Genomic DNA, 26,895 nt, shown 5'->3' with positions numbered 1-26,895 from the left:
GTCACGACGAATTAGCCCACGGGGATTAATAATTAAAGTATATCTTCTTCACTGTTATTCCATGTGGCTTTGAGACTATACGCAGCAACGCACGTGTCATAGCCTACCTTATTTAAGACCGCACGCCCAGTCGCCTACTAGTCGTGACCATACGTCGTCTAGGACAGACTTGCACAATGAGCAGCTTGGAAACTGTACTCCCGTCCTGTTAATGATAATTGAATCTCGATAGGGTCTGCAGATTTTTGTCCCCCTTAAACTCTCGCGCCGCCCTCATCGCATCGCACCTTGGTTGGGTCGAGTCCCGTCTCTCTCCCAGTCTCCCCATGACGTGCGTGTAGTTGGGACACTTGCTTGCCGCTAGAATGGTGCACTTCGTCTTGGCGAGAATCAATGCCCTGTTTCACTTCAATTAATCAATTGAGCTCTCGGAGCTGAACAAAATAGAGTTTATTTTTGGGGCTATTTCATTCCTCGACGGATTTGATATTCCCACGGCCCAAGGAGAACACGATGCCCATCTGGAGAAGTTATGCGCCGAAGTGGATATCCGCTCTGTTCCGCTTCTGTCTCTGGCTCCAGTGGTTGGCGATGTTGGAGAAGGTGAGTCTCTCACCATATAAAGCAGCCTATATCATTTGATTCTGGCATAATTCAATATATATTCACTATTTTATTTGCGAGCACACATAGCACGCTTATGGTTTTTTTTTCTTCTTCTGAAGGCTAGGCTATAGGTAAAGGGTTATAATTCCAAATAAAGTTGTAAAAAATAAAGTAGTGTATTTGCTATCATTCAATTCCTCCTCCCTGTGTTTCTTAAGTGTTGACGTCACGCAGGGTTATTTTGGAATTGTCAATGCAATTTACAATTTTGAAACAGAGGTTACTTAGGCTATGCACTGACCGTCATTATTCTACATAATGTTGAGTTTCCAGGTTATTTCTGAGAATTTGGCTAGATGAGGAAGGCATGAGTGTCATTAATAGTATTTATTAGTTATTTATATTTACTCATCAAAGACTTGGAGCTGGTATCATGCCAATTCGAGACACACACACAAACAGTATTGATTCATTAAGCTCCATTTTCTTCTTAAACCTTCCTCCTTCTCCTACCATCAAGGCATCTGATGCCCGTGTGTTGTCCTTATCTTCTGTATTAGCCGTGTTCAACAATGCTTCCATTATCGACCCCCTAATCACACACAAAAACACACACACACACACACACACACACACACACACACACACACACACACACACACACACACACACACACACACACACACACACACACACACACACAAACACACTGCCTCTGCATTCATCAACCCATCCCCTATTGACACCTATTGACTCGTGTCAGGATTCAGAGGACCTCATAACATCCAGTGCAGTGAACGGGGAGGGAAAGTGACAAAACAGGTGATTACACAATCAGACGCCTGTCCGTTAAACCTCATCCCGGAAGTTTACCCTTTCTTCTCTGCATTTCACTGCGTTATCTCCCGGTTATTGATGGCCTGTTCATACAGCAGAGTCCAGGCCCGGGTTGAATTTAAAATCCAATTACCGCTGGTATAATCGGTGTCCGTATGGCAGAGGGATAGCATGTACCTGTGTGTCCGTTGACAAGAGAACAGATTGTGCGAGATCTCTTTCGTTAGTAATTACCGTGACCAGCCTGCGAGGGCTAAAACGGTTAGGGCTGACAACTTGTGCCAAAAACACATTTATGCTGCACCTGTGCAGCATAATTGTGTCTGGAACACCATGAAAAGAATGGAGAATAGGCTCCTTGTTCCAAAAATCGACTTCATTATCCTAAATTTGCCATTAAAGGGAATACTTATGTATCCTAAATTCACCTAGTCTCAAATAACCCACTCTGTTAAATCTATGAATTCCCATGTATAACAATTTTCTGGAGTCGCACAATGATCCAGACTTATCGGCTGCGGATAGGAATGTTTTCTTCACTACAAATACCCACCTAAAGTCTGACACAAAACCATTCAAAACATGTGTTTGTGGTTGTGTGGTTGTTGAGGTCGTCACCACCACTTGATTTAGCAGCTCAGAGTTTATCAGTGGGAAGGAGATGGAGCCTGACGCACACAAAGGGTTCCTGAGAGCCAGGAAATTTCCCGCGATAGGGGGGAGGGAGAGAAGAGTGGAAGGGGGGAGAGAGAGAGAGAGAGAGAGAGAGAGAGAGAGAGAGAGAGAGAGAGAGAGAGAGAGAGAGAGAGAGAGAGAGACATCTATAGATATAGAGAGTGAGCAAGAGAGAGACAGGCTAGAGTGAGAGGCATAGGGAGCCAAAGAGCGAGAGGAGCCTTTATCTGTGCTCTCTAGAGGCACTACTAAGCAGACATCTAGATGCAAAGGTGAGCTATTGGACGACAGGGTTAAGCTGGGGTACTAGACCGAGTCGCTGATACCAGAAGAGGGAGAGTCAGAGACAGATTGGCATCTGTTTTGTATTCAAATTAAACTCTCACGTCCCTTTATCTTCTTGCCATTTTCATAATTCATAACAAAGTCCTTAATATATGGTAAATTCAATCCTTTACTGTTTAACGGATAGTACGGCATAGTGCAGTGGTTGGGTTGTTTGACTCCCAACTGAAAAGTTGTGTGTTCGAACCCTATTGTCCTCAGTCAAGCCAAGGTCTAGGTGCATTGGAGAAGGACAATAAAGACTTGTGTAAAATTAAACATCACAGAAAGTCTTGTTGGTTGAAAGCATTTATTCTAAATAGTAAATAGTATAATGAAGTCAGAAAAAAACACATTTTTCGATTCACCTTTACCTAAGCGATATCTCCCAGCAGGCCTATGGAGTCTCAGTGCTGCAGAAGGTTAAAAATGAGAGTTGGAGATACATTTACATTTACATTTAGGGCATTTAGCAGACGCTTTTATCCAAAGCAACTTACAATAAGTACATTGGTCATAAGAAGTGCATCAATATATCGCTGTCGGTACAGAGAGGATGTTCATAGAACCAAGTGCAAGTACAACAATCGCTAGGCTAACCAATTCCCCGTGTTACAGCAATGATACCAGCTACTGCAGTTACTACACAGTTAAGTACTATAATACAATACAATACAATACAACACAACACAATACAGTGTACAATGGTGGCCAGAAGGGGGAGGGTGGCTATGCAGTGTCGAGGTGGACTCTGAACAGGTGAGTCTTGAGTCTTTTTTGGAAGATAGTGAGCGACTCTGCGGTCCTGAGAGCGGCAGGGAGCTCGTTCCACCACTGAGGTCCCCAAACCGAGAAAAGTTGTGACTTTGCTGAAATGGCTTTGCTAGCTCTTAGCGATGGCGGTACCAGACGTCCAGCTGAGGTAGTTGAGCGGAGGGATCGAGCTGGGGTGTGTGGCTTTAGCAATGCTTGGAGGTAGGCAGGGGCAGTTCCATCGACTGCCTTGTATGCCAGTACCATCGTCTTAAATTTGATGCGAGCTGATACAGGGAGCCAGTGGAGGTCCCGGAAGAGGGGGGTCACATGGGAGAACTTCGGTAGGTTGAACACGAGGCGCGCTGCCGCATTCTGGATGCGCTGCAAAGGTTTAATTGCAGACGCAGGAAGTCCAGCCAGGAGTGAGTTGCAGTAGTCGAGGCAGGAGATGACCAGTGATTGGACTAGAAGCTGAGCTGCTTCCCTTGTGAGGAAGGATGGGGATGTTTGCAGCATAACTGATTGTCCAATACCACACCGAGGTTTCTGGTAGTTGGAGAAGGAGATACAGTGATGTTCTCAACGGTGAACAGTAGGTCCATGTGTGGGCATGGAGATAGATCAACCTTGGCATGTAGGAACACGCATGACAGATTAGTCAAGGAGACGAGGAGTGGGTCATGTTGTAAGACCCCAACCAGCCCTTCACGGCTGTTACACGGCAGTTACATGCTAGTACATGGCCGTTACTTGCCTTGTACACAGCTTTGAGTGGTTCAATCGCGTGAGACAGGGATGGGAGTCATTTGGTAGCCAGTGTGTGAAAATGCTCCCCCTCACACAATCAGATATGACTAGCATTCCATCTCAGGGATAAATCTATTTGACTATAGAAATTGGATATAGAAACCCATTAGTCAAATTGTATAAAAGTCAGAATGACTAATGAATAAATTATATGAAAGTGTGTGCTGTAGTATAGTGTGTTTTCATGTGTTGTTTAAATCCTAAACCTCCTCCTTCTCTTTTTCCTCATGACCCTCCTCTACCTCTTCCTCCCTATCCCTCTACTCATCCTCCTCCCCCTCTCTCTCCGGATCCTTCTCCTCTACATTCCTCTTCCTCCCTATGATTCTCCCCTCCTGTTTCTCCTCCTCCTCCTCCTCCTCCTCCTCCTCCACCTTCTCCTCTTCCATCGCCTCCTCCTCCTCCCCCTCTCTCTCCTGATCCTTCTCCTCCATATTCCTCTTCCTCCCTATGATTCTCCCCTCCTGTTTCTCCTCCTCCTCCTCCTCCTCCTCCTCCTCCTCCTCCACCTTCTCCTCTTCCATCGCCTCCTCCTCCTCCCCCTCTCTCTCCTGATCCTTCTCCTCCATATTCCTCTTCCTCCCTATGATTCTCCCCTCCTGTTTCTCCTCCTCCTCCTCCTCCTCCTCCTCCTCCTCCACCTTCTCCTCTTCCATCGCCTCCTCCTCCTCCCCCTCTCTCTCCTGATCCTTCTCCTCCATATTCCTCTTCCTCCCTATGATTCTCCCCTCCTGATTCTCCCCTCCTGATTCTCCTCCTCCTCCTCCCTCCTCCCTCTCCTCCTCCTCCTCCATCTCCTCCTCCTCCTCCTCCAGGCGGAGGCCATCCACCCAGACTGTGCCCTAGTGGTGCAGCTCGTCAAGGCCAAGGAGAACTGCATCTGGGCTCGCCGTCAGGAGGCACGCAACCGCACCTCTGCATCAGGTGAGAGTGCCTTTGTGCATGTGTTCATGTGTTCATCCTGCCTCACTGTCCATACACGTATAGGCTTCAGTCAGGGTTTCCACCGTCTTCCTTCATTCAGTCAACCTAGATGTATGCATTGAAGCCATATATCTTTAAGCAATGGCATTTTAGGCATGTGGGCATTTTAGCCTTGGAAAAAACTTTTTTCGGGACATTTTCTATCAATACTTACAGTGTTTCCCCGTTTCACTTCATGCCTTCTCTCTTGCAAAATGTCCAGACAACTTTAGGCAGTCGCCTATATCCATGCATTTCCCTGGCTACACCACAATGTGAGACTGGTGTTTTCATCCACTTGGAAGAAAGAACCTGTTTTAGACAGAAGTAAACTAATAGCACTGCATCAGTGCGCCCTGAAACGATAAGCATTAGGGGCCACAGTCTCCCTGAAACACCACCTGCGGCTAAGACCATGGTGAACAAACACAGGGTCATTTTCTTCAGCGAAGCTTCTTCTCTCGATTCAATTCTCTGTTAAACCCTGTTAAACACATAGATCCCACACCCACCTTCAACAAGAGGATTGTTTACCGGCTGGCACTGACATCTGAGAAAAAGACACTGGGCCCATTCAGGCAGAGGGGGCTGCTGAAACAAATGCTCTCACTTCCACTGCACCTGAGCTGGGCTCACCTGGGCAGGCATAACCCCTTCCAGAGAAGGGATGGAGACTCGACTTGATTACCGTCTGTTAAACACCTTCGATTCACATCTAGAGCGGCCATGTGTGAGGCGGAACCCAGGAGGGATGGAGTGATGAGAGATTGAGAGGACAGGGAGGACAGATGGAGGGAGGGACGAGATGAAAGAATGAATGAAACGATGGAGGGATGCCGAGATGGAGAGAATGCGATAAAAGATTAAGAATTAGCAAATTAACAAATTCATAAGGGTGAACAAATGGCGGGATGGATAGGCGTAGAGGTGATGTAACGAAGGTAAGAGAGAGAGGGAGAGGATGCCAAGGTGGACTGATAGAGGGATGGAGGGATAGAGAGATATGTGATAAAGGATGATGGATAATGGGCAGAGAGATGGATGAATGGAAAGATGAGCGATGGATTGATAAAGAGATGATGAATGAACAGAGGGAGGGAAGGACTTTAGGTGCGAGTCCATCTGTTGTGTTCAATGACAGCTGGTGCTGTTGGCCCTCACAGCCCAGACACACACGTAACAAACCATATGCGCACACATCAACACAATATGGTTGACAGTTTACAGAATACAATTTAAACACACATGCCCAAACACACACAGACACACAGGCCCTAACAGAATGCTTTCAGACAAATGGGTGGAAGAATGATTACATTAGAGGTTGAGAAATTATTGCCGGTTATGAAGCCTCCTATGACTATCGAGGATGGGCCCAGAGGACACATTTTAGCATAATTAGGAATCATATTCACTCAATGATTCAAGCAGGAATCCGTGCAGAAGGAGAGAGAGAACAGACAAAAGACTAGAAAGAACACAGACGGTCCTCAAGTCCTCTGCTTCATCTTTAGGAGGCTCCTTCATTGATCAGGAGGAAGGAGAAGCTGAGTATATATCTTGACCAATAAGGTGTGTAAAAGCAATTTAAGAAAGACAAATCTACTTAAACACTGAGCTGAGGTATTGGGGGCTCGATTGGTGAACGGTAAACGGACTGCATTTATCTCGTGTTTTTCATACCCCATGTGGCCCCTTGATTATATTGGCTTTTTGTTATTGCCTTCTGGGGCTAAGGTTAGTTAAAGACCTGAGCGCCATGAACACTGACAATATAACGCATCCGATACAGATGGATAGACGATAGTGAGATTGCTTTTTGATAATTGTTCAAGAAAACATAAAAGTGGAAATGGATTTTAACTTGCCTCTACAACAGATCATCTTATCTTTCCATCATCCATCATCATTCACATCCCTCACATAGTCCACTGTCATATTCTGAAGGGTCAATATACATTTCTCTGACCTTACCTCAGAACTAATATCCTAGATAGACGATAGTGAGATTGCTTTTTGATAATTGTTCAAGAGATCATAAAAGTTTAAATGGATTTTAACTTGCCTCTACAACAGATCATCTTATCTTTCCATCATCCATCATCATTCACATCCCTCACATAGTCCACTGTCATATTCTGAAGGGTCAATATACATTTCTCTGACCTTACCTCACAACTAATATCCTTTACTTCAAAACATTACGGAAAATAAGTTAATATATAATCAAATATTTTTGATTGCTATTGTCAAAAATAGTGGCCAATTATCTAAAAGGACAAATTCATGATTCTTTTTTAAAAACATCATAGCCACAGCCGCCCTTTTGGGTCTGCCAGGTGCCGAGTTCCTTTACCTCACTCGTTCTCTAATACAAGTAGGCCGTCGTTCAAGTGGACCTCGGGCAGTTATGCGCCAACCTTTAGTCACTACCTTATAGTTGTCCTTTTTTGGAGCGGTAGCTCTACAGAGCTCAATGGCCGTTGGGGTTTGGGTTTGGGAGTGTTGGTAGATGGAGGTGGGGGTGAGGGAATGAGCAAGCCAACAGCAATGTTTATGCGGCTAAATATTTAAAACAACCCCCTTTGTTTTTCCTGTGTTCTATCAGTGGGTTCCAAATAACTCCCTGTCTGTATCTCTGGATGTAAACCAAGGAATCGTACTGTATATATGCACCTTCATAACGATTATACTGACCTATTCAACTGTCAGGGTTCTTGTCTGTGTGTATGGACTGGAAGCTGAGTATTTTACAATCGTTTTATTTTGGTGTGCAAAAATAATGTGTGAAGAAGTTGTCTTCATCATCTTAGTCAAATTGTGTATAAGAAGATTATTATATTATAAATCAATTCGTAAGTTAAACCCTCATCTTTGTGCCCTCTGATCCTCTCCCCTTCTTCTGGACAACACTCTCTACATCTCCCATACCATAATTTCGTCCGATCAGAGGGGGGATTATATTATATCGTCGTATATCACAAGACCGATTTAGCCTCAATATGGCAAACAACGTTAGCGCCGTCTCTGCCAGCTATACCCCCTCGGGGGAGAGTGGAGATCCAGAGGCAGACGGTCTAACCGATCTATAGGACATATCAAACACTCCACTATTAAGCGTTCTATTGGTCCATCTGGGTCGAGTTTCCCCCTCAGGGGGGGGGGCACAGCTCGCTATAGCCCCCATGTGAGTCAAGGATGAATGTGTTAAACACAAGGGGGTTATTGATCGTCCTATCAGGATCAGATTCGATATGCGTCGGACATGGTGAGCCATGTTGCTCTCCCGCTGAGGAGCTGAGTTGGGTCATGGTGTTGAGACGTTAAGCAACTACAGCTCCTGACGCATTTAGTGATGTAGTCAAAGCACATGCTTTCATCCAAAGCGAGGGATGCTGAGATTAATCAAGGCATCCAATCAAAATTTCAGTAGCTACAGAAATTTTGAGTGCTGCAGAAACCATCTCTAGTTGAAACTAGAGCAGCTGATCGTAGGGGAACAGAAGCTCTATATGTTGTTTTGTTCTATTTTTTTTATCATCAAGAAGAGGCCGGATACGACGGCCCCAGTTCAGTCCAAGAAGTCGCACGCCTCCTCAAAGACGTAAACAGAATACTTTAAAATGAAATATTGTTTTGTTCTGTTTTTGAGTGGCACCGCAGGGACTTTGGATCTAAAGAACTGGCTTTGTGTTTTTGTGTGTGTGTGTGTGTGTGTGTGTGTGTGTGTGTGTGTGTGTGTGTGTGTGTGTGTGTGTGTGTGTGTGTGTGTGTGTGTGTGTGTGTGTGTGTGTGTGTGTGTGTGTGTGTGTGTGTGTGTGTGTGTGTGTGTGTGTGTGTGTGTGTGTGCGTGTCTTTTATGTAAACAGAAAGCACCCGTGTGTCTGAATCTTTGAGTGAATCTGTGTGTGAGTGCATGTACAAGTGTGTACATCAGCAACTCACATGTGTGTGTGTGTGTGTGTGTGTGTCTGTGTGTGTGTGTGTGTGTGTGTGTGTTTATTGTATACCTGTTGTAGAACATTACATAAGCCTCCACCAGCGTCCCCTCCCCCAATCACTCCTACCACCACCACAACCCTAGAGACTAGATAACCTCATCTTCCTCACAGAGAGCTCCTGGGATGCCAGACTTGACTCTTGACGCCCGCTGTGTTCCCTACCAAGGATCCATAAAGCCAACTAGAAAGCAGCTCCTTTTGACAATAACACTGACTGCTGGCAGTCAGCCTGACTGAGAGCATGTCATTACCGCATATTGAAGGCAATTACACCAGCCACCTCCAAACCCCCTCTTTCCTGCCCCCCTGAAAACGTCTCGTAACAATAGCCCCAGACGATGAACGGTTTTAAACCCATTCAGAATGGCATGCTTTGTCAAGTGTGATTGGCCATCATCATCACTGTGGATCATTGGAACGCCATCTGCAGAGGAATATTTGTTATTACCTTCCAAGATCTGGGGCACGGGACGAAAATAGAGTTCAAACTACATGGGGGGCATTCGGTGGTTGTGGGGTTCCTGGATTTGTGGGGCTGGGTTAGGGGCTACCGCAACGTCACGCCGGCAGTCCCGGGACCCTGGACATCGTGGGCCAGAAGGTGTGTTCCATTATGAATGATATGGGGCTGAAGGCTCTTTGATGTGCCGAGCGCTGAGGCAGCGGCGAGAGACCTTGGGGCTCTCTCTCCCTCTCGCGCTCAATGGCTGGCAGGCTCGTTCGCCCACATCCCCCCTTATCATCTGGAGAGGCGTGGGCTGTGATTGGCTCGGCTGGCGAGAGAGGGTGCGAGAGCGATAGAGAGTGGGAGCGAGATTCTCTACCAAGGACAGACTGCGGTAAGACTGGAGGGACAAGAGCATCAGCGAATCAAGTGCCCCTTTATCTCTACAGATCTCTTCATCTGAAGGTGTTTTAATGGTGGGCTCTGTGTGTGTTTAATGAAAGATAAGTTGGATGTATGTAGAACAGAAAGGGGATTTTACAAGTGGAAGTGGAAAATAGACAAGTAATCTCTATTCCGGGTGCCCCGTCTCCCCTCCTCTCCCTCTCTTTCAAAGAGGTCTCCAACTACATATTGATTATTTCACTGATTTTCTTGGTCTTCCAATTGCTGGTTATCCAGAAGCTGATGCTAGAGTTTATTATAACCTTATTTTTAGGGTTTTATCCTTGTATTGTAGAGACAGGAAGGCATGGGAGAGAACGGGGAAGACATGCAACAGCGGGCCAGAATCGAACCCTGGTCGCTGGACCTTAATGGTACCCGCTCTACGCAGTAGAGTAGAGTTTTAACAGATTACAGGAAGCAGACAGTGCTAAGATCACTGCACTGTCTTCCTGTTCGCCAGAGTAGTAGTTTACAGTAGTTCACAAAGCATGCAATATGGTTAAGGACCAAACTCGTGGTCTGCTTGTGTGTTATACTGACCGTCCGTATGAATGCTGCCATATATATAGACTTTCATTGCTTGCCTGTCTCACTGCCTGTCTATCTCCTTGTCAACCTGTCATGCAGCCTTCCTGTCTGACCATCTTCCTGTCTGTCTCTTCTTGGTGCTCCAGGGTGTCAGACAAAGTGGGATGACATAAGGTGCTGGCGGGGGGCTCCGGTGGGCCAGGTGGTCCGCGTCTCCTGCGCCAACGTCTCCCAGATGTTCGCCAACAACGAAGGTAGCGCACTCACACCCACATCTTCACTGTAATTACTCACCTCACATCTGGACTGAAAAGCCCTGATCTCACATCCAGATTTTAATGCCATCATCTCACACCCGGACTGTGAAGACCTCGTCTCACATCTGGACAGTCAAAGGCCTGATCTCACATCTGGTCTGTAAAGCCATCATCTCACATCTGGACTGTAAATCGCTCATCTCACATCTGGACTGTAAATCGCTCATCTCACATCTGGACTGTAAAGCTCTCATCAAACATGGTCTGTAAAGCCATCATCACACATCTGGACTGTAAAGCCCTCGTCTCACATCTGGCTGTCCAGGCTCACATCTGACCTCATATCTGGGCTCATCTTTAATGGCCTAGATGATCAACAAGGATTAAAAGTAGATGTTCTGTATAATAGTTTATCCAGATGTTCTACTTATAATAACTTAGAGGACATTACATTGTTTTTTTGTGGTTTGTGCTAATGCTACTATACTTTCTAGAAACTATGGAACAATCTGAAATAAAATATTGAACAATCATTCCATTAAAGTTAAAGTTTCAACTAGCTCTTAGCTTGAAAAAAACTGGATTTATCTAAAGTCAACGCTGATAGATAGTGATTTAAATAATGTTATCAGTAAAATTACATCCTATAACCGATATATTCTACAAATAAAAAAGGCTGGCCTTTCTACCGTTCTCCTTGTTTCCAAGAACCGTACTATCGACGCTCCCAAAACCCCTCCCACTCATGCCACCCAGCCAGCTAAGCTATGCTATGCTAGTTTGTGTCTCACAGTTGCACAGCCAGAAAGAGTGGCCAGAAAATTGGTATTGTGTCTTTTAAATTATGAAAGTCTCCTTCCTACTTACCTGGGAAGAAAAGAGAGAAATGCACAGACAGAATTCCTTAAAAATTGTCTGCTCAGAAATGTCCCTTTCAAAAGGCCAACAATATACAAACAAAATAGCAAGTATCGCATCAAGAATAAAATGAAAAACAACCCAAATAGATCTTACCAGGAGAATTGGTGGGCCGACTGGGCCTGAGACCATGCCTAAGGTTTGTGTGGTTGATGGATTACTCATTCCTCCCAGACAGAAAGGCCTACTCATGAACCTCAGGCTACCAACATATCTTCAAAGTCTAACGATTCATAGGAAGGCAGAAGACATTGGGTTAAAACAAGCCTGTCCACCAAATGTTAGCTTCTCCTTCAATCCATTTCCAATCTCACAACAACACTCACTTCAACAAATCCCTCCAATCCATATCACCCAACCAACTTATCATCTTGGCTCCGCCCCGGCCACTACACCTTACATTCTAAGTCATGTGACCTTGACAGGACAGAACATTCTAGAGTAGATCATCTAAGTGTAAGGCATAACCTAGCAGCCTGGTTTGGATTCTAACCCTTATTTTACAGGATTAAGATGTGCAGGGTCACAGATATTAGACCAATATTTGATTAAAAAAATGTAGATAAGAGAAAATAATGCAGAAGTAAAAACTGTTGAAAGTCAAAGCGGCTTGAATATAATCAAAGTGTCAGTCCACCTCTAACCAGAGGGTTGTTGTTTGAATCCCTTCAGCTCCTCTTGGTTAGTGTTGTGGACCAAGGCAACACCTCCCCTCACAGGTTATTTGTCACATTTCTGTCACTACTGTCACTGTGAGGATCTGTGACTGTGCAGGTTGACAAGACCTCAAATGTTTTTTGTAACATTTTATTTTTGTCTAAATTTTATTACTTTGTGTATCTTATCATTATGGACTGGAAAGTGGAGAGAGACAAGAAAGTCGGTTCTTGTTGAGGAAGAGAATTAATTACATGTAGCGTAGGACCCTGTAAAGAACCTGGATCTTTTCAAGACGTATCGCTACATAGTTAGCATGCTAGCAGGCTCAGCCAGTCTACCTTGAGGCAAATACAACAACTCTCACAGTCATGCTTTTCCATAAACAAACTATCCATAATTTATCAAACTATCCGAGTTCTGTTTAATTATATATCTTTTTCTGTCTGTTTTGGTTCACGTTTTTGTTTTCATTAATCACCTCAATCAGATTGAATTGTTTATATTAACAATGGCCTATGAAAACCAATATCAATTATTTTTACTAGCCACCACTACTGAATTGACTTCACAGAGGGAACAGAGGGACAACAACAGGGATCTCCAATCTCGTAGCCTCAGCCATCAGTGTATTACCAGTAGTTTGAAAGAAGGTTTTATGGATCTTATCCTATAGAGAGCATCTATTCTAGTCCTTCTTGGTTATAGTAGCTCACACACACACACACACATACAAACGCACACACACACAAACACACAAACGCACACACACACAAACACACACACACATACACACACACACACACACACACACACACACACACACACACACACACACACACACACACACACACACACACACACACACACACACACACACACACACACACACACACACACACACACACACACACACAGGATGAAAGCATCTCTCTTCCTCCCTTTCTCTCTTTCTCTCTCTATCTGTGTCTGTCTACCTCACTCTTTCTGTATGCTTTTCTCTTGTTCTATAATTGCCTTTGTCTCACTGCCTATTTCTGCCTCTTTCTCTCTACCACTGTCTCTATTGCTCTCTATGGCTTGTCTCTCTTGCTCTGTCTGTTTCCTATGCCTCTTTCGTTTTCTTTTGCTGTCTCCATCACTGCCATTCCGTCACTCTCTGTCTCTCTCGTTCTCGCCAAATTCCTCGCCTTCTTTCGATCTCTCTCTATTTCTCCCGCACTGTTGCTTGCTTTGACTATCTCTGTCCTGTCATTCGCAGTCTCTTTCTCTCACTCTGTCTCCCCCTTGCTCCCCCCGCCCCTCTCTACCACTCTTTCTCTCAGTTCATTCATTCCCACTGTTTGAGTGGATTTATTATTGGAGAATCCACCCCCGACATCCCCTGTCAAGCGTGAGCGAGCAAGTGTGATGGAAAGACGCTAAAAATAAAAACAAGTCACGAGACGTCTCAGAGAATCCCCCGGGTCTCGGTATTCAGGGTTAGAGAGAAAATACAGACGGGGCTCAGAGGGACGGCATACGACTGATGGATTAGTGTGTGGGGATGTTGAGAAAACATTCATGCTCTTTCAAAGAATTATTGAGGGATTGGTGTTTAGAGAGATGAACGGCTGCGGAAGGCTACTGCTTTAATTACCCCGAGATCATCAGGACAGATGACCCCATCAGAAACCCTTGGAATACTCAATCAGCCTCTTTCGTGCCAAATATATCCTCTTCTTTGGAGGGCCGTGGTGAGGAAAATCACAATGAATTACTGGAAAATCAATGAGATGGCTATTGGAGCCCCGAGCATGCGAGAAGAACACGCTACGCTCATGAGACGCAGTGGTGGGAGTTTGCGTGGGATCCCTGGGGTGCTAGCCCTTAGCCCTTTATTACCATAGCTAACTCTTCCACTCCTCCTCACGCTGACCGGCACCATGGCCTTAACAGGGTTTCCGCGGGCTGTGTGGTCTGCTTGGCGCTTAGGATAAGGCTAATCAGCAGAGTTCGATATGTGAGTAAGTCAGTCCACCCACTACCTAAACCTTCGCATTCTCTTCTGGTCCGAGGCTGAAGGGGACAACTCGCTCCTGAGTTTGTTGTTCTGTTCCCACTAGAAACTTTTCAACTCCAACTTTATACTGCACACACACATAGCTCACCGAATAATATGTCTTTGAGGCAATGGTTCCTCATGGTTTCTGAGTCATCCTCATGTTCATTTTATGCTGCCATCTAGAGTGTTCACTTTTACTGTAAAAAAACTCAAACTCAGAGCTGAGGGACTTTGTGCACAGAAGATAGGATTCTATTCAGTTATTTAACAGATTCTTTTCATCATAAACGACTTCCATTATATCCAGAGAAAAATCATTAATGAGCAGGCAGGGGTTAGAAAGTGAATACAGAGACAGGTCGTTACAGAACCGGTAGGGGTTAGATAGTGAGTATTGGCATATCAGTGTGTGTGTGTGTGTGTGTGTGTGTGTGTGTGTGTGTGTGTGTGTGTGTGTGTGTGTGTGTGTGTGTGTGTGTGTGTGTGTGTGTGTGTGTGTGTGTGTGTGTGTGTGTGTGTGTGTGTGTGTGTGTGTGTGTGTGTGTGTGTGTGTGTGTGTGTGTGTGTGTGTGTGTGTGTGTGTGTGTGTGTGTGTTTTAAGTTTTGGTCTGGACCCCGGAGATCATAATGAAGAAAAACTACAAGGTCAGCTCTGCCAACCAATTATCCATCATCCATAACCACCACCACACTCCCACCAGCATGCTGTACAGTACAGCACACCAGAGACACAGAAAGATATAGCAAATAATAGAATAAAGGAGGAGAGAGAGAGAGAGAGAGAGAGAGAGAGAGAGAGAGAGAGAGAGAGAGAGAGAGAGAGAGAGAGAGAAAAAGAGAGAGGCAAAAGGAGAGAGGCAGAGGGAGAGAGTGAGAGAAAAAGAGATAGACTGAGTGATGGGTTTGAGGAAGATAATAGAATAAAAAAAGAGCAAGAGGGAGTGAGAGAGGGAGATAGGGATTGTAATTTCTGCTTCCTCATTGTTCTTTTAATTGAACTAACTTCTGACAAATAATGACAGGCTTGTTTTTCATCGCAGAGGTGCTGTCTTCTTCAACGCACAATATTTGGCTGTGGGCTTTGGTTTGATTTCATATGCACAGTAATGATGTTGTGTATTTTGGCAGATTAGCACTAGCATGAAGACATGTGGGTTTAGTTTATTTATATTACTAAATTATATCGTATATTTGGCAGATTAGCACTTTCATGAAGACATGTGGGTTGAGTTGATTTATATACCATTCCGTATATAAGGCTGTGTTGATTATTTCTTACAGGGACATCTCACAAAACAATTTTTGGGATGCAAACTCATCTGAGGAATGTAAAAAAACAATCAAATATTTAGATAACAAGACCTCCAGAATCCCAAAGGCTGCTATGGCTATGAGCTGTGAGCTTACTCCCAGAAACTGAAATCTGAGCCCGGATTTCCCTCATAACCGATTCTGGTTATGTAGAGACCATAACGCCTGCCAAACACCAGTATGTTCTCATTACAGACTCACACTATTGTTGGAGTTCCAGATAAATTCAATGTCCAGTGTAAGTGAGAGACGTGCCATGATCTACACTGCACCCCACTGCATCCAGCCTGCTAATTTCACTCAATCATCACCTTTTTTCGTTTGTTACGCAGATCTAGCGCGGCTGGAGGGGTCACCTCTTCATGCTTGCTGCCTACTGCTCTCTGCTCACTGATAGTTCGACCTGTTTCCTAGGTTACGTGTACAGGAACTGCACGCGGAAGGGCTGGTCGGAGCCGTACCCCTCCTATGAAGAGGCTTGCGTGTTCGCAGGGGACCCTGAGAGTGGGTCAGAGGTAGAGCACAAACACACGCATGCACACATACATACACACGCAAGCGCACACATACATACACACACGCACACAAACACATGCACACACAAAAGTATGTGCACACACATATGCTCACACACACACACACACACACACATACACAAATGCATGCACATCCACACAAACACAAACACACGTTTATTCTTCTGGGACTGACAAGATAGAAACTGGAAGAGGAAAAGAACATTGAGTGATAAGTGGAGGTTCATGTGTTTTAAAGCTGTATTGATCTTTCTCTTATTTCAGACGACCACATACTTCTCCAACTTCAGGCAGGTGTACACAGCGGGTTACGCCACCTCCCTCATCGCTCTCATCTCAGCTATTTGTGTCTTCACTGTGTGCAGGTGAGATTGAACTGTGTTCAGTTACAGTTCTATTAAAGATAGGGATCCACGTAGGGATCCACAATATTTATTTTGGCAAATACAGATATTGATATTCATAGTAAATGCAGCGGAATATAAAATTGCTTATACTTCTACTTCCACCATTAATAATAATAAAGCATAATTAATGTAAATATTATTCTATCAAACTATCGAAACCACATTTTTGACCGGTATATCGCTGAATCACCCTTTTTATTTGGTTTATTTACTTACTACACGTACTGCTGACACCTGCGCTCTGCAGGTTACACCTTATTTACGATGGCTGTGCTCACATAACAGTAGTCCACTTGGAAACACCCACACTTACCATGACGTCCTGGTAATCTACCTGCAGGAAGTTCCACTGCACCAGGAACTACATCCACATCAACCTGTTCTCCTCCTTCATCCTGAGGGCCAGCGCCGTCTTCATCAAGGACGGGGTCCTCTTCTCCGATGAGAACCTCGACCACTGCTTCATGTCCACCGTGAGCACCCCCACCCAGACCCCCTTCCCCCCAGATAGCCGCTTCATCCATGCATCATTGAGTCCATCATCCAAAGATATATTGATTTGTGTTTAGGGGCAGGATAGTCCAGATTTGACTCCCAGACTAAATGGTTTTGCATTCGAACCCCCAATTTCAACAGCCGTTCCAGGCATCCTTGTGCAACATGCCAAACCCTTACCTGCTCTTCAATGACATTTACCTCCCATTCACATGCTGAATGACTAAGTAAATAGAACCAAAGTTGTGGTAAATACTATTTATTTGTTTACCATTTACTTCCTGAATCCATAACCTATAATAGAGGATGAGATTCCAGGGCCAGAAAGAGAATTGTCCTGTTGACAGCTGACAACATTAAAAGAAAAATGAGGGCTTTCCTTTCCTACTGGTTCTGGAATGTTCCACCACTGGGCAATTAGAGTGAACAGCAGCCAGAAGGAGGGAGAGTGTGTGACTGTGTGTGACTGTGTGTGTGTGTGTGTGTGTGTGTGTGTGTGTGTGTGTGTGTGTGTGTGTGTGTGTGTGTGTGTGTGTGTGTGTGTGTGTGTGTGTGTGTGTGTGTGTGTGTGTGTGTGTGTGTGTGTGTGTGTGTGTGTGTGTGTGTGTGTTTGTGTTTGTGGTCGATCTAGGCTGCTCAGGGGGGCTTATTATTGTGGGGTGTCTTGTGCGTGTGTGTGTGTGTGTGTGTGTGTGTGTGTGTGTGTGTGTGTGTGTGTGTGTGTGTGTGTGTGTGTGTGTGTGTGTGTGTGTGTGTGTGTGTGTGTGTGTGTGTGTGTTTGTGTGTGTGTGTGACAGAAATGTCAGGTGTGGGCTGTAGTGTGGAGAGAGGAAACGAGAGAGAGAGAGAAAGAGGGATAGGCTGTGGTACACAGAAGGAGTGGGAGAGGGGAAGGACAGGCAGAAAAACATAGCCTGTCAAAGCCACAAGTCTTACTTTAGAAGGAAATCCTCACACTTGGGGAAGATAGAGGGATTAGACAGACAAGAGACGAGTCTAGGTTGCAAAGGCGCGTGAGAAAGTTGGACAAAAGGTTTAATATGCGATTTGAGATTTGTGTGTGCGTGTGTGTGTATGTGTGTGTGTGCGTGTATGTGTGTGCGTGTGCGTGTGTGCATGTGTGTCGGCATGTCTGGGTGTGTGTGTCTCCGAAAATGGAACTCCAGGAACCAATCTGGAACAATGAATTGCTAAAAATACCCACTATTCTCCTGGGGCCCACGCTACAGGGAGTGCAAGACAACTCAGACAAATGTCGGTCCTTGGAGAGATGTTTGGGCTGTTATTTAGGCTACACATTCACACACGCACCCACACACACCCACACACACACCAACAATATGCACACCTCACACAACAGCAGTAATGTCCCTCCACCCCCCACCATGAAAATCCCTTCACCACCTCCAAGGTCTGGTTGATTCCTTCAATGAGTAGAATGAGTAGAGTCCATCCCTGCTGAAGGTTGTGTCCCATGGGCATTTACCCCCTCCCACCTGCTTCTAGTATCCATGCAACGCCTCTAGCTGAATCCTTAATGACTACTAATCCCAAATGTCACGTCTAGAATTGATAAAGCATCATTGTGTCGTTGATTCGTTGAGAAATGTGCCCCTTTAAAGACCCAAGTTAAACCGAAACGTCTAGGCAGGGCTGCTAAGTGTCACGAAAACGAGACAAATTCAGACAATTAAAATAAATAGTTTTTTGTGTGTGTGTGTGTGTGTGTGTGTGTGAGTGTGTATGTGTGTTTGTGTGTGTGTGTGTGTCTATGTGTGTGCGCGCAGTGCGGGTGTAAGTGTGTGTGTGTGTGTGTGTGTGTGTGTGTGTGTGTGTGTGTGTGTGTGTGTGTGTGTGTGTGTGTGTGTGTGTGTGTGTGTGTGTGGGGGTTTGTGGGTGTGTGTGTGTGCTGAATGGCCACTTGGTTGAACACTTTCTTTTAAAAGTGCACCTAGGCGGCTGCTCCACTAAAAGCTTTTTCTACTTTCCCATTTTCACTGTTTCCTTCATTGCCTCCTCGAATGTTAACATTAATGTTTCCTCCAATGTCTTCTCCACTATCTTCTCCACTGTCTTCTCCACTGTCTTTTCTACTGCCCCCTCCACTGTCTCCTCCACTGTCTTCTCCATTGCCTTTTCCACTGTCTTCTTCACTGTCTCAGATCGTGAGGCTTCTTCCCTGACATCTTTGAAGCAAACAAAATTTGTGTGCAATAATTGAAATATGAAATTAGCAATGAGACATTATTCAAGAGAGGTTTGAAGAACTGGGAATCATGTACGGGCTACCATGGGAGCAGATCCCGGGGGGGATCTGATACATTTATGATGGGATTGCCCCCAATATACATTATTGATAATATGTATGTAATTAAAGATATACACATTGAATAGAGACCGACCCCAATTTTGAAATAATTCACACTTACCTATTCATCCTGCTCAGGTGTCTAAAGCATTGCATATACGATTGGCTTGTTATACCACTATTCCTACTTCAGAGAATGATTGAAGCTGCATTTGTTGATGTGTGGCTGTTGTACATATGTATAGTGAAGTGCGTGTGATGTGTGCCCTTTACAGGATTAGTGTATGTCTAATGGGTAATTGTGATTTCCCTTGGTGGAACGCCTTCAGTTGATCACAACAGGGGATTGGTACACCAAATTTAATCTTCTATGATCATCGCTCGAAAAGTCTCTCTCCAGTTCGATCACTTGAAAACCATTTCATAAAATGTGGTAGCCTATGTTATTATATGATATACTATTCATCTGTTGAACATGAATCTAATTTACATGTTAGTTTAAAGTAACCCACCTTCATTTTATGTGAGTGTTTTTTTTTGTTTAAATTGGAATTTGACCAACATAGAATACATATTTAGTGGGTAGTAGGGTACGCCCATTACAATTATGGCACATGGGCCCTTAATGACCTACTTACCACGGTCAACTTGCTATATCTTATTACAATGAAAAGCAATTGACGTTAGCTTACACCCAAAATCTGATCGGAAACTTCACTGTGTTTCAGCGTGCCGTCGCTACTAGGTGAGATATCGGGCTGAGCTTAGTGTGCTCTGCTCTGTTTGGGTATGTCCGCGGTCCGATTTCATAAAGATTGTTGAAAAAGTTTGCGCAATAGCAAATGGCGTGGAATTTCAGTGAGAAATAGGAGGTGTGGCCTGAGACCGTGTGAAGAGTGTCATTTGCTTGAGTCTTTGGGTTAATAAGCTTTGTGTTTTATTAGCTGATCATGCTTATCCATTTCATGAACCAAATCAAGCCTAGCTAGTAGTGAGCTAATCTGGCATAGCCTTTTTAGCCTTCCGAGTCCCATGGGCTGCCTCCATCAGAGCCTGCTTAAAAACCAATTAAGCAGACGAACGACCAGGGTCACACAAACCCATGGGAATCAACCAGGCCGATATATATCCTATTAAACTTAATTAAAGAGGTGAGGGGAACTTTGAACCTATAGAACTAAATGTCAAACCATTAGCATGTTCCAACTGCTGCTTTACTTCAGCTTCCTGTTTTTTTTGTGTGTTACATGATGTAAATCGGCTGTAATTTGATTGATCTTCTTGCTGTCCTCCAGATTTCTTGTAAGTCTGTAGTGGCCTTCTTCCAGTTCAGCATCTTGGCAAACTACTTCTGGCTGCTGGTGGAAGGGATGTACCTCCAGACCCTACTGGCTCTCACCTTCGTCTCCCAGACCAAGTACTTCTGGTGGTACATCCTGATCGGCTGGGGTGGGTGGCTCGCTGCCTAGGATGCAGACAATGATTTATCGCTTATTTGCGTCTCTTGCAATGTCTTTTCCTCATGGTATCTGTGTGTGTGTGTCCCCCTCTCTGGCGCTCTCTCTCTCTCTCTCCCTCTTAATATCTCAGATGATCCAGATTTCCCTCTCTCCTTCTCTATCAGTTAATCTTGTGTACATTTTTTCTCTCTCTCAGGCCCCCTCTATCTAAAGTTCTTTATTCTAGTCCTCATCAGCATATAGACTGAGGATACACTGACCCTTTTTAGTTCACTCAACGATTTTTTTAATAAAATATTCATTTAATACCACTGGAAAAGGATGCATATGTTTTTCATGTATGGAATATATAATTCTCATTGATCGGGCAATTATGTTATACGTTTGTGGTGATTGGAAAGTGTATTGTGACCCACAAGGTTTCCCCACTACCATCATAATGGCCTGGATCCTCACAAGACACTTCTACGATGACAACGGGTGACTCACTATACCGAAAACTTGAATAGGAATATATAGCTGTTATGTACTACTAAATACATATGAATACATATAGAAGTATGATTGGTCAAAATATAGTGTGTGTGTGTGTGTGTGTGTGTGTGTGTGTGTGTGTGTGTGTGTGTGTGTGTGTGTGTGTGTGTGTGTGTGTGTGTGTGTGTGTGTGTGTGTGTGTGTCATCTGTAAAGGCCTTGGATGTAGAATGATTAATGAGGTATCAGATATTGCTATTATTAGTCAAATATAGCATATATGATGAATGATGAATAGTGTCTGGTGAAATATTGGAATTGTATTTCATCCAGGGTGATTGATGAGGAGGAATTAAAGTGTGTCTAGACAAGTGATATTGATAAGATAAGAGAAGGACAGGAGTTTGATCCTCCTCTCAGATCTATGGTTATGCTAAATAATGCATTTGTGTGTGTTCTGTTTCTGTCCATGTTTCTGTCCATGTCCATGTATGTTCAATTGCATTTATGTGTGCGTGCATGTGCGTGCGTTATTTTTGCATTTGCATGTGCGTGAATGTACACGCTTGAGCATGTGAATTTCTGTGTGTGAATGTGTGTGTGTGTGTGTGTGTGTGTGTGTGTGTGTGTGTGTGTGTGTGTGTGTGTGTGTCTGTGTGTCTGTGTGTGTCTGTGTGTGTGTGTGTGTGTGTGTGTGTGTGTGTGTGTGTGTGTGTCTGTGTGTGTGTGTGTGTGTGTGTGTGTGTGTGCTTGCGTGTGTGTGTGTGTGTATGTGTGTTTGGTAAGCTAACAAAATATGTGTAACCTTCACGTATCATATGTAACATACACGTAGCATAAGTGTAACACACGTGACATACGTGTTCCTGTGGTCTTAATGTCCAGCTGCTGGGATGATACAGATGTGGTGTTCATCTGGTGGATCATCAAAGGACCAATCACGGCCTCACTACTGGTGAGAGAACTACTGGAGCGACAGAAAACAGTACTGCATTAGTACTGCACCTACTTCATCTACATCACCAGTACACCACCAGTACTACAGCCGTGCTGTTGAACTTGTAAACTAAAGCAGAGCCGTCATTACTAGTTCCTACATTAGAGAGTGCTGGGCGCGGTCTTGTAGTTTAAATGAGTTATACCTCATGATGCTAACGTTATGATGTCAGCATAATAAGTCCTGCTGGAACTGGATGAATGTTGCTCTTACAGGCTGTTTTTCTTCTGCAGGTCAACTTCCTCATCTTTATGAACGTGATTCGCATTCTTGTTCAGAAACTCAAATCTCCTGGCGTCGGTGGCAATGACACCAGCAACTTTATGTGAGTCATCAGACACATAAACACACGCACGTTCAGGCGTCACACACATTAACAGCCATACACAGACACACACACAAGCACATACACACACACACATTCAGACGTAAAACCCACACACAAACAAACCTATGCAAACGTGTGCTCGCACACAACGACACTTCCTTCTCAATGACAGGATCATTTTTCCTTGTCCATCCCGTGTGGTGTGTGTGTGTGTGTGTGTGTGTGTGTGTGTGTGTGTGTGTGTGTGTGAGTGTGCATATTTGCCTGTGTGTGCATTTGAGTGTATGTGTGTGTGCTTGTGCTTGTGTGTGTGTGTGTGTGTGTGTGTGTGTGTGTGTGTGTGTGTGTGTGTGTGTGTGTGTGTGTGTGTGTGTGTGTGTGTGTGTGTGTGTGTGTGTGTGTGTGTGTGTGTGTGTGTGTGTGTGTGTGTGTGTGTGTGTGTGTGTTGGTGTGAGCAGGAGGCTAGCCAAGTCCACCCTGTTCCTCATCCCTCTGCTGGGGATGCACTACATGGTGTTCGCCTTCCTGCCAGAGAACACAGGAGCAGAGGCCCGCATCTTCATAGAGCTGGGCCTGGGCTCCTTCCAGGTACACCGCATTGACGAGCCTGTGGGATTACACGATGAGATGATGATGTCCTGTTGATACGCATTGTGATGTTTGATGGGATGATTTCAATTCAATTCAATTCATTTACAATTTTGGAATTCTAGTATTTTTATTTTTTTATTTCTTAATCACCGGTACAGTTTCAAAGGGCTTTGGGATTTGATGTGAATATAGATTGTGATTAAGTGCCTTCGGACTACTGAAGCTATATATAGGCGCTGTATATTCATAATTGTTTGAGTAGAGTAGCAGTAGTAGTAGTAATAGTAGTATTATGAAGCCATGTGATTATGATGATGTCATGTTTAGATGTGATGATACTATAAGACTTAATCAATATGTTGTAATGTGATGTGATGATGTAATGGATTACGATGGCAAGATGTGACGTGATGTATCATAATGTGATCGTGTACTGTGGCATAATGTTGCCATTCCTGGTGACATTTTGCCGTCAAGACGCAGAGCATATTATGAACCAGATGTGTCACGAATCACGAAATCATTCAAAACGAAATCATTCAAATCACGAAATCATTCAAATCATTCTCTCTCCCCCAAAGCTTGGGGGAGAGAGAGAGAGAGAGAGAGAGAAAGATGTGCTCTGCGTTAGGCGAGTGAGGTGCTGTGTGTAACGTCTGCCCGTCTCCTAGGGCTTTGTGGTGGCCCTGCTGTACTGCTTCCTGAACGGAGAGGTGAGCCCTTCATTCATTATTAAGCTCTCCATGTAGAGATCAATGCTGAGCTCTACGTTTAACATAGGTCTGAACTAGACCTACGTTTAGAGACTTTATTTTTAGACCTACGTTCAGAACTCTATGTAGACCTTCTGTATATCTAGACCTACCTTTAGAGCTCCATGTAGACCTACTGTATCTAAAACTACGTCAAGGCGTCTATGTAGACCTGCAGTATATCTAGACCTTCATCTGTAAAGGCCTTGGATGTAGAATGATTAATGAGGTATCAGATATTGCTATTATTAGTCAAATATAGCATATATGATGAATGATGAATAGTGTCTGGTGAAATATTGGAATTGTATTTCATCCAGGGTGATTGATGAGGAGGAATTAAAGTGTGTCTAGACAAGTGATATTGATAAGATAAGAGAAGGACAGGAGTTTGATCCTCCTCTCAGATCTATGGTTATGCTAAATAATGCATTTGTGTGTGTTCTGTTTCTGTCCATGTTTCTGTCCATGTCCATGTATGTTCAATTGCATTTATGTGTGCGTGCATGTGCGTGCGTTATTTTTGCATTTGCATGTGCGTGAATGTACACGCTTGAGCATGTGAATTTCTGTGTGCATCTGTGGCATATGCATTCATGTTTGTGATTGCTTGTATTTGTCTGTGTATGTATGTGTGTGTACGTGTATGTGTTTGTGTGTCTGTGCACATCTATGTGTGTTTTTTTGTGTGTGTTTGTGTGTGTTTGTGTGTGTGTGTGTGTGTGTGTGTGTGTGTGTGTGTGTGTGTGTGTGTGTGTGTGTGTGTGTGTGTGTGTGTGTGTGTTTGTGTGTGTGTGTGTGTGTGTGTGTGTGTGTGTGTGTGTGTGTGTGTGTGTGTGTGTGTGTGTGTGTGTGTGTGTGTGTGTGTGTGTGTGTGTGTGTGTGTGTGTGTGTGTGTGTGTGTGTGTGTGTAAAACCAGGTCCAGGCAGAGCTGAAGAAGCGTCTGTGCAAGTGGCAGACCCAGAACTACCTGCGCTACAGCAAACGCCGCCGAACGCTCTTCATGGAGAGCAGCACAATCACCCAGAGCTCCGTCCTAGACAAGTCCAGCCCCAAGGACCGGCCGGCCTCAGAAACATGCACAATGATGTGCACCGCCACATAGTAGCGTCTTGTCTTTCTGAATCAACGCCGCTTCCACAAGGAACCGGTTCATTACGGCTCACTGGTCCTCCGCACTCGTCATACACACCTCATCGGAGGTAGAGAATTCAGGTCCACAAAGTAAAATAAGCCCCGTGCTGGGTCGGCCAACCACTGGCAATGAGTCAGTTGTTTGACCTTGTGCTTTTTTTAGCTTTACTTACGCACGGACACAATGAGAAAGGACAAAAGTGTTTACAGTTGACATGGCGTCGATGGTTTACGTGCCATACAACATGCTCTAGCAGTGAACAACAATATATTCATAAAATGAACGAAAACAACACATTTAAGGGATTCTACCTTTATTCAATCAAAAAACTTATTTTATACCTGTAATATATTTAACTTTAACGTTTGGATGTTGAGTTTACACAATTATAATAAAAACAATATTTACTTATTTAACCTGATGAATCCCTTTTTCTAGTCAGGTAAGAAGTGCTTTAGAATTCAAACTCTAGAAACAACCATAGGTCATAGGGATGGACTTTTACTTTCTGAACCTGGAAAATCCCCTTTCGCTGATCATCTTGCTACTTGAAAAACCTAAAAAGTGACCTTCATCTGGTCTCTTCCACTTCCACACTGTAGATAATTGATGGGATTTTCATTCCCTGAAACCACACAGAAATGAAAATGGAACTTATGAAACTTAATTTGTGTATAATTTATACATAAAACAGCTATTTCAAAGTGTGACCAGCACAAAAATCTATTGCCAGGAACAACATGTCTCTGGTGAGGTGAGAATGCTATTTCTGTTTCGATGTGACTCACCATATGAATGTCGACACCGTCATTCCTTGACCTTCTTGGCCAATCAAGAAACTGCAAATACAACAACGCCCGTGTTTCACCAGAGATGGCGCTGTCCCCCTTTTAGATTCTAGTATTCTGTGACACTTTTAACAGAGCTAACCCTTACCTAACCCATACTAGTGATTCAAAGCCAGCTGAAACAACCAGGTTATGGAGGAGGATTTAAAATAAATGGCGGTTTAAACCTCAAATAAAGGGACAACGTCACGCGCGGCTATTTTCTTGTATAAAAGAGTACTGCCTCAGACGTGTGGAGAAAATTCTCAGCCCAAAGGCCCATCGATGTCATTCTCCATAGGACCGATGTCATCAATGGTATGATTTTCTTGGCGTGTACGAAGCAGAACTCTTATATTAGAAAATAGCCGAGCACGACGATGCCCTTTGGACCTTCTCTGTCGGAGGATCCACATTTCTTGCACAGTGAACACGCGCACACTCTGGAGCACTAGACTGTAAAAACTATTGAGTCCATTAGGTTGTCCTTTTGTATGGTTATGTGTTGTAATTATACATATGTTAATAGCGGCACATATTTTATCAGGTTTTCAGCCGACAGGAATTGTATATCATCATCATCATATTGATACAATGTTAATCAATAATTCCTTTAATTGTGAATAATAGATATTAACTATTGCCGACAAATAGTATAACAATGGGATGAGATATGAATGATCTTTCCGTCGCATCATCGGACAAAATATACATGATGTTATCAATTACAATGCTATATTAATGTCATCATGTAATCATGAAATAATTCAAAATAATTTGTTTAAATGGCCCCTATTTTACCTATTTCTTTAAATAGCCTGATCTTTTGACGACTCAATCACACATCTGGGTGGAAAAATAGGGGTCCTGTCAACCATCACTGAACAGGAACAGGAACTATCATGTTATTCATGTCATGAATACATTCTAAGAATACTTAAAAATATCTTAATATTAAAATGTAGATTGCATTGTATTTTGAAAAGGATCTTATAACTAAAGCAAGCAT

General features: G+C 43.9%; 1 protein-coding gene across 1 annotated transcript; it reads left to right on the top strand.

The window, feature by feature from the left end:
* The first annotated feature begins 231 nt into the window (after positions 1 to 231).
* LOC130393366 (pituitary adenylate cyclase-activating polypeptide type I receptor-like) lies at positions 232 to 25,393 on the top strand. Its single transcript, XM_056604037.1, has 13 exons — positions 232 to 603; positions 4,821 to 4,929; positions 10,536 to 10,643; positions 15,991 to 16,091; positions 16,377 to 16,477; positions 16,860 to 16,992; positions 20,618 to 20,771; positions 21,202 to 21,262; positions 22,141 to 22,210; positions 22,486 to 22,577; positions 23,039 to 23,168; positions 23,843 to 23,884; positions 24,844 to 25,393. The coding sequence occupies exons 1-13, from the start codon at positions 514 to 516 to the stop codon at positions 25,027 to 25,029; spliced, it is 1,377 nt and encodes a 458-aa protein (XP_056460012.1). The 5' UTR covers positions 232 to 513; the 3' UTR covers positions 25,030 to 25,393.
* The last annotated feature ends 1,502 nt before the right edge of the window (positions 25,394 to 26,895 follow it).

The sequence above is a fragment of the Gadus chalcogrammus genome, chromosome 12 (assembly GCF_026213295.1).
Source record: "Gadus chalcogrammus isolate NIFS_2021 chromosome 12, NIFS_Gcha_1.0, whole genome shotgun sequence".
Lineage (NCBI taxonomy): Eukaryota > Metazoa > Chordata > Actinopteri > Gadiformes > Gadidae > Gadus > Gadus chalcogrammus.
The sequence above is the reverse complement of the archived record's forward strand: the minus strand, read 5'-3'. Positions and strand labels throughout refer to the sequence as shown.

Bases quoted from the DNA above. Each gene is read 5' to 3' on its own strand.
- LOC130393366 (XM_056604037.1), top strand. From the start codon at position 514: ATGCCCATCTGGAGAAGTTATGCGCCGAAGTGGATATCCGCTCTGTTC. The intron at 4,930-10,535 runs GTGAGAGTGCCT...TTGGTGCTCCAG, and splicing joins CAACCGCACCTCTGCATCAG to GGTGTCAGACAAAGTGGGAT. The intron at 10,644-15,990 runs GTAGCGCACTCA...CCTGTTTCCTAG, and splicing joins GATGTTCGCCAACAACGAAG to GTTACGTGTACAGGAACTGC.